The 15,730-nt window shown below is 36.0% G+C and overlaps 1 protein-coding gene across 2 annotated transcripts in view; it reads left to right on the forward strand.

Annotated features, from left to right (window-relative positions):
- IFIH1 (interferon induced with helicase C domain 1) overlaps positions 1–15,730 on the forward strand; it is a 56,434-nt gene that overhangs the window by 32,646 nt on the left and 8,058 nt on the right. For both annotated transcript variants that reach the window (XM_081814298.1, XM_081814299.1), the window contains exons 6-12: positions 5,588–5,798; positions 6,834–7,051; positions 8,240–8,356; positions 10,489–10,612; positions 11,149–11,427; positions 11,786–12,045; positions 14,626–14,775. In XM_081814298.1, the coding sequence (XP_081670424.1) occupies positions 5,588–5,798; positions 6,834–7,051; positions 8,240–8,356; positions 10,489–10,612; positions 11,149–11,427; positions 11,786–12,045; positions 14,626–14,775 (1,359 nt within the window). The remainder of the gene's footprint in view (positions 1–5,587; positions 5,799–6,833; positions 7,052–8,239; positions 8,357–10,488; positions 10,613–11,148; positions 11,428–11,785; positions 12,046–14,625; positions 14,776–15,730) is intronic.

A 15,730-nucleotide genomic window follows, 5' to 3' on the forward strand; every position in this document is an offset into this window, starting at 1 on the left:
AAGAATTATATATAGATGTTACTTGAAATGCAACTGAGGTTTTCCTCTAATAATTTATATTTTGGAGTATTTAAAGAACAATCTTCATAAACAGGTTTAAGTCTTCTTCACTGCAAAACAAAATCTAATTATTTGAGCTTTATTCAGATAAATGAGTTTATTAATTTATAAATGTGTATATTGGGCAGATTAATCTTTATTTTTTTGGAGTAAAATTGAGTATACATTTCCATGGTCAGACATAGTCTTTTTTCTATTACTTACAATAACTAGAGTGTCATCATTTCCTTTGCCAAATATATAGTAATAGACTATACAGCTTTTCTATATTCTTGGATTTCTATTATGCCAAAGGTTTTAGTTGCAACCTGCCTTTTGGTACCAAAGAAACATACTCAGAATCTATGATCTGAGTAATTTCTATCATATAGTTCCAAATGCATTTTGTATGTATCTGCTAAGTCGAAAAACCTCTTCTTTATACTTGAATGCCTACTATTAAAACAGTTTTATTTCTCGTGACAATAGTGATACATTAGAATTTATTTGTGAATAGCCTTTCACGTATTCTCTTTATAAAGGACATTATCTTTTGGAATAAAGGGAGTCTAGCTTTGAATACACCTTCTACCCAGCAGTAGTTTGACGTTGGACAAAATCCTAACTTCTTGCTTTAGTTCCCTCATCTGTAAAATGAACAAAATAGTACTACCCTATATAGTTGTTCTGAAATTTAAATTAAATAACCTATCTCAAGCCTGGGAATGACTCAGTAAGTTTTAGTTCTTTCTCCCACTCCCTCTTCCTCACCTCCATAACTAATTAAGTGGAACCCCTTAACCAGTGAACAGGGTCTTAAGTGCCAGGTTTACAGAAAAGAACAAAGTTAACCGGATTTGAAGATACTTCAGCTGGAGTTCTTGAGACCATTTGAGTATTCTGCAGTTTCCTCAAACTGAGCCTTCACCATCTCCCTCCTTAAAGGCTCTCTTTCCCTCCTTAACTGTCTCTTTGTTAGTTACACCCCCTCCTCCAAAGCATGTAGCCTCAACACCTAGGAGATATTTTTAATTCATCTATTTCCTTCCCTTCTTTTATCAGGCCCCAGGGTCATAAACTCTTAGAGCTAAAAGAGGACTTCAAGATCCAGCTCTCATCCAGCTCTCATTTCATCTCTCGCCTCTGCTGAGTAGAATAGGCTGGGATATCCAGGAAGTTCTGCTTTTAATAAGATAGCTTGATCCATTCTTTGAATGACTGGCACTGATGGAAAGCCCTACCGAAATCTGTTTCTCAGAAATCCACATTTGGTTAGAGTTCTTTCCAGTGTGATTATACAGAGTAAGAATTAATTCTCCTGCCTCACGACTGCCCTTCACATAGAGAAGGCAGCAATGTGGCTCCTAAGTCATTTTTCTTTTTGTTCCCTGGGATAAATATTCCCAGTTCCTTCAACTATTTTTCATATAACATGGTTTCCAGATTTTTCATCATCCTGAGTGCCCATAGTTTTTGAGACATTTATTTAGGACCTTTTTCAAATACAGCATCCAGAGTTGGGTAAAATACTATAGATACAGTCTTATTGGTGCAGACTGGAAGAGAGATGAGATGTGACTCTAAGCCCATGACCAGGTTTGCCTTTTTCACTGGTGCCAGCACCCAAGGACTCACCTGGAGTTTGCCATAAACTAAAAGCCTCAGTTTCTTCTTTGTCTGAAAATCTGCTAAACTAAAATTCTTTTAAGTTATCTTTGTGCAGTTAATTTCCAAATGCAAACGTTCATTTCTTCATCTTATGCATGTTGATTGATCATTGCAGGTCTCAGGTTTTTGTATGCATCTAATGCAACTTGTTCTTACAATGACTCCTTCTTTCAGTGCTGTATGCTCATCACAAATCTTTCATCTCATTGGATCTAGGTAATTCTTACAAATCCACATTTGCAGCCATGTTTAAATGTTAAATTATCCTCACTAATTATTCGTATTCACTGCACTGTTGTGTAGACACTTAAGGACATAAGTCTAATTCATCATCTGCTTCTCTATTGTTTTTCCCTAGGAATTACTAGAAACCTCTCCACTAGTTCTTCCATATATGTCATAATTGTTTACTTTATCATCCCATTTCTTTCAGTTTTATAGTAACTTGAGCTTCAGTTCTCTTCATTTGAGTCTGGCCCTGTATGTCACATAACCTTAGTTCTATATTTAGCCTAATAGATGGTATTGTAACCCTTGATCTCGAAAAGAGAAATCCTGTCCCCTCTAACATCGTTTACTTTCATCTCCCTGCCTCCATGCTTTCCAAAGTTATCGCCTTCAAATGCAGGGAGAAATGAAAACACCACCTGTGTTCCCAGACTTTCTATTTCCTATCTAGGGCTTCAACATCACGAGAGATAAATCCCAGGTTCCTTCAGATGCTATAATGCAGCCCCATATGATTCAGCAGAAGTGGGTAGCAGTTGGGTTTGATTAGTCTTGGCAGGCACTCTGTCACATCTCAGGAAAAGGCTCCAAGAGGACCACACACCTCCCAATTAGCCATGTCAGACTTGCATCTGGCTTTCTCTGTGTCCTTCAGTAGGAAGTCAACGCCACCCAGAGTGAGTATCAGGATTTCCAACACCTGCTACCTCCTGTGAAAACTTATTTTTGTTCTGTAGACCAGAAGATACTGCTTCTTTGGAAGGTCTTGACTCATCCTTTATGGGCGGAACCCCAGATTGCTATGTCACTCCATGGTATAGAGATTCTTAAATCATTCAGCAGCATGAGGGGATTTAAAGACAAATCAAAGGCAGATCCTATTCTCAGGAATCTACACTCTAAGAAATGAGAGATGTTTATTAATAATATGATAATATTGTATTGCACTTTATTATACAATATTAATTATTTTTATTGTATCTCATTAAATCCACACAGGCACTTTATGAGGTAACCGTAATTATCCTCATTTTACCCATCAGAAAACTGGGGCTCTGAGGCTTTAATTGGTCTGTCAGGGCTCATCCTGCCAATAAGCAGCAGAGCTGAAACTTGAACCCTTATCTTTTGAAGCTAACTGGCCTTCTTTTTTCACTATACTGCTGGAATAAAAGGATCAGCAAAATATCAGGGAAGTTTTCTGAGGACCAGAAAAATGACAGCCTCTATTTCATTTAATTTTCACAACAGTGCTACCATAGGTTAACATTATCTTCATTTTATTGATGTAGAAATTGAAATGATTGAAATGATTCAGTAACTTGTCCAAGGTCACATAATAAGTAAGTGGCTGGAGTCGTTTTCAGGGCTGACTTTCTCTCTCCTGGATCTTGCTATCTTTTCCCACTAAGCTTAATTTTCATTCTCTACTTCAGAGTCTTTCTTACTTCTTCCTCAGATTATTTCCTCTGTCTCGTGTAAGTAGAATGAAAAGAATAGTTCTAGAAAAATATGTCAGAAATGACTTTGTGTAAGAGAGAGAAGAGCTGCGGTTCTCACATTCTAAAGACTTACTGTCACATGAGAGGTTTCATGTTAAGTGCAGGTTATGCACACAGAATTGTGTCCCCAAAGATGGTCCCTAGGTTCAGTGACCCTTTGGTGGGGCCCAGGAGTCTGCATTTTCCAAATCTCTCAAGTGATTGTGTGGCAGATGGACCAGAAACTTGACTTTGACAAAAAACAAACAAAACCAGAACAAAACAAAAAACAAAAACACTACTGGAAAGTTTCTCTTCTTATTTTTCTCACCTTGTATTATTTTCTCCCACTTACCAAACTTGGTTATTGATTTTGGGTCTGCACTGTTTCGTTGAAATTCATAGATTCCACTTTACCCCTTTCTTTTCCACATTCACTCTTAAATAACTTCATTATTTATACTGAACAATGATACAAAGCATTGTTCTTTGTACACTATTTTCAGCCAGGGGTGTCAGCCAGCCCTCATTGTACACATAAGTGGGGCTCACCTCAAGTAAAAAGATGAATAACACATGTTCTGCAGACCAGTGGAAAGATAACCATTGATCACATTATCTGGTAATTATATTATGAGGAGTATAATGCTTACTCTTTGATGCTGGCCCTTGAAACTCCTCCTGCCAACTCTCTGTTTGCCACACTATACATCCCTAGGCTCCCGTGGGAAAAATTCTCTGAGGATATAACATTCAAGATGGCCTGGTCATTCCTTTCCCTAATCTAGGAGGTATTCAAAATGACTGGTAATGTGTAGCATTGAGGGGTCAACTGAACCACCTTCAGCAGGCACTGTGACATACAGAGAGCCAGCTGAAAGGACTTCTTTTTGCTACCATGCAACAAAACCTTTATTAAAATTTTCAACAGGTTCAGCTATAACTGAAAGTGGTAATTTAATTTTTTTTTATGCTGAGCGAAATAAGGTAATTTAATTTTTAAACTTAAATTGGGACAAATGGCCATAATGCAGGGTAATGCCATCACTGGGGACTATAAATGCAACACTGAAGAATTAATAGCCACCCTTCAGACAGAGAACCAAGTACAGGGTTGACACTTTCCGGATGTTGTAGTCAGAAAGAATGTGGCCATCTTCCAGCTGCTTGCCTGCAAAGATGAGCCTCTGCTGGCCACGGGGGATGCCTTCTTTATCCTGGGTCTTGGCCTTCACATTCTTCATGGTATCACTGGGTTCCACCTCCAGGGTGATGGTCTTACAGGTCAGGGTCTTCATGAAGACCTGCATTTTGACTTGCTAGTGAATGCAAAGATACTGTGACTTGCCAATTACATCGAGTAACCTCAATGCCAACTACTCCCTTCGGTAATGCCAGTCACCTCGGAAAGATTTCCACTTACTTTGCCAATCTGTTTGCTCTTTTGTTCTCTCTCAGCCACCAAAGCTATTTTAGTGGTCTACCCCTTCATCTCACATCTGCTCTCCTAGGCAGTGTCTTACCTCCTCACTTTTGGTTCTCTGCTCCTTTCAGTTTTTTAGGCATGTTGCCTCTGGCCCCATCCCAAAACAAACAGCAGGAATAAATCAACAACTCACAAGGGTCCTATAACTATTATACTAAATTTAAAATATTCTGCATGTTATTCACAGCCCTTTATAGCCTGGCCCTGATCTGTGAATTCAGAATTTATTTCTTATCCAGCCTTGGTTTTAATTTATCTTGTCATTGACTCATGATTTACAAATTAAAATTCTTTCTCAACCCTTCTTTTGAGTACTCAGTTACTTCTGCCTTTTTGCTGTCACTTTGTATATATTTCTATGGGAGAATTATTACACTGTGTTTTACTAATTTGTGGTTTTTTGTTGCTTAGTCTTAGTCTATGTGCTCAACTAGACTGAGTTCCTCAAAGTTGTCACCCATATCTTAAACATGTTTATGTCTCAGATACAATGTCTACACCTAACAGGCATTCAGTAAATGCTTATTGACAAATTAATGAATGTAATGATGGATAGGTTGTTATGCTTAATTAACTGATAATGTAAAGACCTCTGATAATGCTTGCCACGTAGTAGGCCTTTGATCAATACTCCTTTTTCTTTGACCATGCTCTCTCTCTCTTTTTAATTTTGTCATTTTTAAAGGTGGCACTAGTTGAACAGCTCTTCCGCAAAGAGTTTGAACCATTTTTGAAGAAATGGTATCATACAATTGGATTAAGTGGAGATACCCAATTAAAAATATCATTTCCAGAAGTTGTCAAAACCTATGATGTTATCATCAGTACAGCTCAAATCCTTGAAAACTCCCTTTTAAATTCAGAAAAAGGAGAAGATGATGGTGTCCAGTTTTCAGGTTGGTCGAAGTGTTTATTTTTGGAAAAAGAAGAATTAGTGATATTGATGATAGCACAGAGGCTGTATTAGTTATATATTTTTAAAATGCTGATTTAAAAAGATTATCTCTGATTTAGGGGCGCTTGGGTGGCTCAGTCAGTTAAGTGTCTGACTCTTGATCTCAGCTCAGGTCTTGGTCTCAGGGTCGTGAGTTCAAGCCCCGTGTTGGACTCCACGCTGTGTGTGGAGCCTACTTAAAGAAAATAAAAATAAAAATAAAAAGATTATCTCTGATTTAGATTGTCTTCCATTGCTTAAGTTTTCATTAAAACTCTTCTACTTTCTTGGGGAAACACAAAAATTATGATACATTTTTAATTAGATCACTTTAGTTACATAAGAATATGGTATTAAATCAAGCACTCACTGGACTTTCCATTTACTTTTTACTTCTAGGTACCAACAGGATATTTTCATATGCTAATGGCTACTGTTAGATATGCCATCTTTTCCATAGAATGAAATATAATCCTTTCTATTTTGTAGGGGAAGGGAAGAGAAAGTGAGAGAAAGGGAAAGAAGTATAAATAATCATTATAATAATTGTAATAATTAAATGCAGTGTTAATACAAGGCAAAATGATCTCTGTTTAAATGGTATGGTTTTTATTTGACATAAAAATAAACCCTCATCAACTGAAAATTAAATTGTTTTATTAAAGAACAAAAATGTAATCCTGATTAATTGTGGGGAATAAGGCAGGGATTGAATTCCATCCCGTAACACTTTTTACCTTTATAAACTTTCTGAAATTAATCTCTTAAGTAAGGATAATAACTAACAATAATAGTTTCATAATTAATATACCTGGACCTCTGGATGTACAGATGACTAACATAGTCCCATTGCCCTCTTAAAAAGTGAGAGGTCTGTGCCAGGATTCTGCTCAAGAAAAGATATCCCCGTCGCAGCACAGTTTACTACCTTTAAGGTACTTTTTTTCACTCTACCTTGCTGGTATGGACAAATGAACCACTTGGATTTTCTTTTAAGACTTTTCCCTCATCGTCATTGATGAATGCCATCACACCAACAAAGAAGCAGTCTATAATAACATCATGAGGCGTTACTTGAAACAGAAGTTGAAAAACAATAAACTCAAGAAAGAATGCAAACCAGTGATTCCTCTACCTCAGATACTAGGACTAACAGCTTCACCAGGTGTTGGAGGAGCCAAAAGGCAAGCTGAAGCCAAGGAACACATTTTAAAAGTAAGCCATTAACTTTATGTAAAACAACAATAGCAACAACAACAAAAAACCCTAAAAGCAAATGCCAGAGCTTCTTGGGCTTCTTGAGTAAGATTAGGTCCAAGTGCCATGGAGTGCATAAAAGAAGGTATTCTATGATCATCAGTTAAGTGAAATCAATATGTTTTAGTTAAACATATTCAGTCTTCTACAAAACAGTAACATGCCCTAATAAATTACTATGGTACAGAAAAATATCACAAAAATTATGGAGTACGGATAGAATCAATGAAAAATTGGGACAAATGAAATACCTTATTTTAAATATCTACTCCTGTTGTTAAACCTGATGATCCATGTGATATAGAAATATGCACAAACTATGAAAATTTCTAATTTTCATAATACTCCATGAGTTTCAAAATTGCATATTTTTTTCTGTGCCTTTTTTGTTCTGTGTGATTCTCAGATTCTGGGTAATTCAAATTAAATGAGAAAATGGAGATACGAGAATCTTTAGTTGCGGTTGTACGACTTGTCAGCTGACCCCAAGTGGTAACACCACATAAAGTACTATTGTTGATTTCAATTGTTCAGTGAATTCAGAGTAACCCAAGAAGTATGTTGGCACTAAGGCAATTGCATTTATATTTTAAGTCCCCTACTTTTAAGTTGAATTCAGTAACAATCATGTAGAACAGAGAGAGGCACAATTATTTGTTCCAAGATATAATTTGTTATGGGATTAAGGACTAATACCAGTCTAGATCCAGGCACATCCAGGCTTTGGCTGCTCCTAGCTTTACATTGTCCTCGTTATGTGTAGAAGAGGGTGGTAATCTAATCCAGGGATGTCAAGATGACCTTTAAAATCTCTTATGTGATAGGGTTATCTCATTACCATTCTCTGCCGATCTCTGTAATTTGCTGCATTGTTTCCATGTCAGTTTTTCCAGCCGGCAAATGGAATTTAAGGAATGAAAATAAATACACTTCTTTTTCTGGAATTATCCACCAACAAGATTTAGAAGCTTCTTTTTAGTCCATAGAGATAAACGTATTGGTTAATCAGATCCACAGTAGAGCAATACTAAAATGCTATATTTAGTTAGTCATGGTCCTTATTTGTTATATGAAAAATAATTCTACACTGAATCAGTTGAAAAGGAAAAGTAAATATTTGAATATTGAAAAAAATCTCTTTTCCAGATATGTGCCAATCTCGATGCATGTACCATTAAAACTGTGAAAGAAAATATTGATCAACTCAAAGACCAAATAAAAGAGCCATGCAAAAAGTTTGCAATTGCAGATGACACCAGAAAAGTATGTGCTTAAAATTTTATATTTATTAGATTTTTTTGTTCTTTTGTTTTTTTTCATTATGTTCATTTATCCAACATACAGTACATCATTAATTTTTGATGTAGTGTTCAACAATTCATTATAATACCATACTCAACTGAAAGATGCAAAGATTATTTTATACCAACCATCTGAAGAATATTATCTTAAATTTTTAGCAAAATAAGTTACAGGTTTATTCTTTTTTTTAATTGTTAGACAACAAAGCACTGCTGTGAATTCTCTCTTCCAGCCTTCTTTTAGTTTTCCAGTTCATATGAAGAGTAGCTTGACTACATGTGAGCATGGAGGTGAGGGTAGAGAGGTTGTATAGCTAAACTAGAGTGATTACTGTAATTCATTTTATTCTTTTTACTTTCTTGGTGAATTTCAGCACTGGTTTTCTGACATTTTGCAGAGCCATTTTGTTGCTACCAGATTACAGTTGGTAATGATAATGGAAATCTTACTTAATTTGTATATTTACTTTCTTAAGAGAACACTGACATGGTAAAGAAGTAAAATATTTACTTTAATGATGCTTTTGCAATGAGTATTTTCACTGATTATAAAAACCAACTATGTTAGTTTGGACATTATGACCAGTATATTATGTCAATACTTTCTTTTGTAAAATATAAAAAGCATGATAAATTTTAGCTCTATGTACTTGATAATAATTATAATCATTGAAAATCTACCTCATAGGATATTAGGATTAAATAACATGAAATATGTATAATAGGCAATATTGTATTTGAAATGTAGTAGGTACTAACCCAATGTTACTGACCAATCTCCACAGATCAATTTTTTGGAAATTCTGAAGATGACTACTATCTATTCCAGCTGAACCAGAACATTTGAATATACTTTATTTTCATTCACTTCTTGGTCCTTATTCAGTTATACTTAATAACTTTAAATGCATATTTCTACTCATAATCATTTTTAAAAACCCCACAAAATCCTCAGGATATATTTTTAAAAGAAGTTGCCATCTTACTTTTTAACTTACTTAATTTTGATATACTTTTTATTGAAGTATAACAGACATGCAGAAAAGTGCAACTTCATAGGTGTACAGATTGCTGAATTGTTATAAAATGAACACACCTGTATAATCAAAATCCAGATTAAGAGACAGAATATTTTCAGCACCCCAAAAACCCCTATTCTTCCTTCCAGTCACTCATCCCCCAAGGATAACTACTATCCTGACTTCTAATACCAAAAGTGGGTTTTAACTGACTTTGGACTTTATATAAATGAAATCATATAGTATGCACTCTTATGTGTCTGGGTTTTTGTTTTTTTTTTTAAACTCTATCTCTTAACTTTTTTTTTAAGTTCCAGTTAGTTAACATACAGTGTGTGTGTGTGTGTGTGTGTGTGTTTTAACATACAGTGTTATATTAGTTACAGGTGTACAATATAGTGATTCAACACTTCCATACATCACCTGGTGCTCATTACAAGTCTAACTTTTAACTTTTTATTTTGGTAGAAATAATACTGAAACCAGTTCTTCAAAAAGGAATGTTTCTTAAATTACATTACAGGCTTTCTAAATAATGGGGGCATTGCTTTAATACATATATTTTATTTATTATTATTTTTAAAGATTTTATTTATTCATTTGACAGAGAGAGAGACAAGGAGAGCAGGAACACAAGCAGGGGGAGTGGGAGAGGGAGAAGCAGGCTTCCCGCCGAGCATGGAGCCCGATGCGGGGCTCGATCCCAGGACCCTGAGATCATGACCTGAGCCGAAGGCAGAAGCTTAACGACTGAGCCACCTGGGCGCCCCAATACATATATTTTTAAATTACAATTAGCATTCAAGGTGCATATTATCCATTAATTTTATTTTTGTAAAACTTTTAAAATGGAAATTCCAGCAGCGGTACATGGTGTTGGTGTGTGTGTGGCTTAAGGGTGGATTACTGATAAAAAATAAATGTACAAAGAGGTGGTCAGAGATTAACTTGTTACTTTGCCCAGACAAAGATTCTGAATCAAATTTATTATAACATGGAAGTTATTTTTACCAAAGATAATGTTATTTCTTTAACAATACAAGCATGTAAGAATAAGTGTATAATTTATTTTTAGGATCCATTTAAAGATAAACTTTTAGAAATAATGAACAAGATTCAAAGTTTTTGCCAAATGAGTCCAATGCCAGATTTTGGAACTCAACCCTATGAACAATGGACCACTCAAATGGAAAAAAAAGGTAATTTGGGTTTTGACCCAACACTTAGTTTATTCCATGTTTATGCCAAGATTTCAGATGATATGTCATATATTCTCAACCAAACTGAAAGCAAATAGAATATCAAATGGAATTTCTGTGTTCGAAGTAGTATAAGGATGAACATGTTCTAATCCCTTACCTAAGGAAAGAAGCACCAATCCATCCATTTTTCTCTTTATTTCCAGAGTCTTTCACTTATTGTATGTTTAACATATTAAGATAAATATTATGTTTCTGTCTCCAAGTGCAAACTCAACTGAAATGTTTTTCGTGCCATTCCTCTGAGTCGGCATGAATCAGGTCTGTGTTCTTGCTGATCCAGAGCTCAGGTAGCCAGTCTAGGGTTTGGAAAACTTTTAGAGCTCAAGGCACATTTTGATCCTTACCTTGCCCATCTCAAAAACAACGTGAAGCCGATTTTGGAGTCAGTACCATAGACATATTCAAGTCCACAGCACAATTTTAAGGGGTGTGTTCTACCATGATTTCACTGTACGTAACATATTCTTTCATAGCTGCACGAGAAGGAAATCGCAAAGAACGTGTTTGTGCAGAGCATTTGAGGAAGTACAATGAGGCCCTACAAATTAATGATACAATTAGAACAATTGATGCATATAATCACCTTGAAGCTTTCTATAATGATGAGAAAGAGAAGAAGTATGCGGTCCAAGAAGATGATAGTGATGAGAGTGGTGAGGATGGTGATGGTGATGGCGATGAAGATGAAGATGATGAAAAGAAACCTTTGAGCCTGGATAGGACAGATAGATTTCTCATGGATTTATTTTCTGGTAAGAATCAATGTTATGTTGATTGCGTACTTCATGCATTTGCCTCTTGGCGTGAGCCTGCTGCTTCCAAAAGTCCCTCTTAAAATCATCTTTCATTTTGAAAGAAGAAATCCCATTCATATTGGGGCTCTTTCCAATTGATGGGCTCAGATTAGCCATAAATTGTATAATCACAGTCATTTGGTCATCTGGTTTTATTGTCAACAAGATTGCAATACGTTTATTTATTAAGCTAGCCTGATCATTAGATAGCACAAGATCAACTGTAGTTCAACTACATCTTGGTATCTCATTACATAAAATCTCCCAGTGTAATTTATTCACATGTTTTATAATTCAAACTAATTCTTTCTTAAAGAAAACAGGAGACTGTTGAAAAAGCTGGCTGAAAACCCAAAACATGAAAATGAAAAGCTGACCAAATTAAGAAACACCATAATGGAACAATATACAAGGACTGAGGAATCGGCCCGAGGAATAATTTTCACAAAAACACGACAGAGTGCATATGCCCTTTCTCAGTGGATTACTGAAAATAAAAAATTTGCAGAAGTAGGAGTCAAAGCCCATCATCTGATTGGAGCTGGACACAGCAGTGAGTTCAAGCCCATGACACAGGTGAAAACATCCTTCTAAATTGCTTTCCTTATCCTGTTATTACTGTTCCCAAATTAGTTGTAATTTTTTTTTCCCATCAATTCTATTGCCACTCCACAAATAATTTTATGGAATGCTTGTTCTTAAAATAAAATGTGAGTTGAGTAGCAATCTAATCTGTGGTGTCTGATAAGCTAAGCATTGTTGGGAGTCACTTTTTTCACATACTTGGAGGAACTTTCAAAATTGAGTTTCCTTTGCAAAAATAATTGACATTTAAACTTAGTAACTAAATGGAAAAATGGTTGCGACATAATATCAAGTGGAAAAATCAAACCCCCACAAAAATATGTGCATTACAATTAGAAAAAATGTAGAATACGTTTGCATAGGATGGGATCTGTAAGGCAACTTGGAAAAATGAAGACATTTCATGTGTTAGAGATTTGGGACTATGAGTGATTTTCTTTTCCTTTTTAAGATTATTTTTGCTTTGTTTTCATTTCATTATACTACTTATCGTGTGCACAGTAAAACCCATGGAAGAGAAAAAAGGCACTTGTAGACATTACAAGCATGGCTTGTTCGAATAAAATTGTTCTTCTGAAGTCATATTGACCTTGAGTCTTGCTGGACAAGGGGACACTTCAATTCTGTCATGGTCATCAGAATTCAGTGCAATGGAGCAAATTAAATCTGTTTTAATGTTTGCTGAAAAAAAATAGTTCTTGAAATTTTACACTATAATGCTCAATATACTAACTGCCTGTACGCAGTTAAAGTTGCCTTTAAAATTTATGCCAGAAAAAGAAAGCATTGTTTTCCTTGGGTAAGGAGCTTACTTCCTTCTTTGTGATGAGAGCTAGTTTACTTAGTTTCCTTTTTGCCCTAGCTTTCAGGAAGCTCACAAGCAAAATTAAAGTTCAGTCTCACTGCCTCTATGTTAATCCTTACAAATAGTACATTCTTCCACTCCTGTTTTTAAGTTTCTGTTATATTAACTTTAGTATTTTCACTTTGGTTATATGTGGCCTCAGCTCCTTTTCTGAAAAGAGGTGACGTACAAAAGGAAAGTATGTTGTCAAGCTACTTTTTGCTCCTTAGCCGTTTCAGATTTGGGGGCTATATGCCAAAATAGAGAACACACCCCTTCCTTATGCCCCACACCCTCCCCTTATGAACAGAGTTGGACTTATTCACTGGGAGAGGGAGTCAGCATTTATTTGATGTGATTTGAGGGTCTAACCCTGTCTGAAATTCTCATTATTAAAGTTACTTTTTAAAAAAGATTTTATTTATTTATTTGAGAGAGAGAAAAAGCAAGCACGCACCAGTGGGGGGAGGGGCAGAGGGAGAGGGAGAAGCAGGCTCCCCGCTGAGCAGGGAGCTGGGATCCTGGGATCATGACCTGAGCTGAAGGCAGATGCGTAACTGACTGAGCCACCCAGGCACCCCTTAAGTTACTCTTTTGAATAGCACAGACATCTTCTGCTAAAATCCAAAGACATGTAAGCTTTTATTAGTGGACGTGAGTGTGAGAGGGAGAAATTATCAGAGAAGACTGGAGAGAGGCTTTTCTGCACAATTGTCCAGCATTTAGTAGTCAAAAAAAGACACACACTGCCTCTAAGAAGAAAAAGAGGGTGGGAGAACACACCGTTGGTCTGACGTGTTTATTTTTGTCTAGTGCTTAATGTTTTTGTTTAATGTCTGGGGGTAAAAGATAGCATAAATGTGCACCAGAGGCCGACTGGACCAACAGCTTGGATGAGTCTGAGAACAAAACCGCCCTGACCCTATCAGGCTAGGTTTATGCTTACCCATTCCTCCTATGCAAGGGCCAGAGTGCTTCTTTAATTTCTTTACTTATATTAAGTTTCAAAATTCAGAGCTTTTTTTCATTTAATTATAGTTTTTAAAATTATGTTTTTAATAATTTATTATTTCATTTTATTGAACTTCTCTTTGAACACATAATATATTTACCTCTTTCCGAATTAATAAGGTTCAGGGCACGGCTCTCCAGTCTTCTCGCTCCCTCCCTGGAGGCAGCCAACGTTTTCTGTTTCTCACATGTCCTTCCAGACATATTCCATAGGTTTCCTGCTTGAATGACTCTTACAGTGACCAGACGTGGCATCGAGTGTGTTATTTTCTCTGTGACTCAGAATTCAATGATCTTTAAAAGTGTCACTGAATCTTATTTTCTGAATATTAAATATTCTAAAGTTAATGTAGTGAAAAGCAAAGCCCATTCTAGTTTCTCATTGCCTTATCCTCCTCTCCACTGAAAGCATCTCCTTTTTCCTCCCTCCCAAGTCACCCATCAATTTATTTCCTTGGCATAAATAATGGTCTTCCCACTTCCAGACTGGATGATGGAAATATTTTTGTTATTGTGTGGTAATCCCAGATTGGAAATCAAATGTTGTCTCACTATCATGTCTTTGTTCAATGCCAAAAACAGATGGCAGTGGATCCATGTATGATCTAATCCTTTGATTTGCACTGACCAGTTGCAATTTATTATTTCTTCTGCTAATTAGAAGATTTTAATGTGTTTAGCTTTACAAAATTTAATTTATTAAACTGTTTCTACAGAATGAACAAAAAGAAGTCATTAGTAAATTCCGCACAGGAAAAATAAATCTGCTCATCGCTACCACAGTGGCAGAAGAAGGTCTGGATATTAAAGAATGTAATATCGTTATTCGTTACGGCCTCGTCACTAATGAAATAGCCATGGTCCAGGTACATTTAATACCTCTAATATGTGAATCTTTGATTTTGTGGTATCAGTTTGTTTTCTTTTAGCAAAACAGCACAAATAGTTTTAAAAATATATCTATTCTCCTTCTAAAAGAGAAATCATTTCGTGCCATATACAAATATCAAATTATTATATTGCACACCTGAAACTAATACAATGTTATATGTCAATTATACCTCAGTTAAAAGAAAAAGAAATCTTGAAGAGCTGCATACTACTGCCTTTTATGGTGTCGCTTAATTCATATGACAACAGATAACTGTTGTATTTCTAAACAACCCTTCTTTGGTTGTTATTTCTGTGTCCCAAAACTCTTTAGAAACAGGACAGTGGCCCATCTGTAAGAGTCAAAAGAGGCCTCCTCATCCCTAGGATGTCTGTGAGCTCCTAGCTGGACCAGGAGTTTGAAGTGCAGTGTCCCTAAAATGTCTGACAAAGTAATATGCCCACACCTTAGGGAGCACTACTATTTCTGCATTTTCCTCCCTATTCTTGAGATTTTTCTGTGTGTTTGGAATTTTTCATAATAATATGTTGGGGGAGGCAGAATTATACATGCAAAACAAAAACGAAATGTCCTAATTTCCATTTAATTTCACTTTATCTCTTACCCACAGTATCTTTTTTTTTTTTTTAAGATTTTATTTATTTGACAGAGAGAAACACAGCGAGAGAGGGAACACAAGCAGGGGGAGTGGGAGAGGGAGAAGCAGGCTTCCCGTTGAGCAGGGAGCCCGATGCGGGGCTCGATCTCAGGACCCTGGGACCATGACCTGAGCCGAAGGCAGACGCTTAACAACTGAGCCACCCAGGCGACCCCCCACCCACACTTTCTTAACAATGTAATTGTTACCTTTCATTGAGTATGTATGGGAGTCGTGCTCGTTAATATAAATAATATTCTTCCTATAATATTAACTAAATCTCTTTTTTTTT

This window comes from Leptonychotes weddellii, chromosome 3, assembly GCF_054177405.1.
Source record: "Leptonychotes weddellii isolate Sample4059 chromosome 3, ASM5417740v2, whole genome shotgun sequence".
In the NCBI taxonomy this organism is placed as follows: domain Eukaryota; kingdom Metazoa; phylum Chordata; class Mammalia; order Carnivora; family Phocidae; genus Leptonychotes; species Leptonychotes weddellii.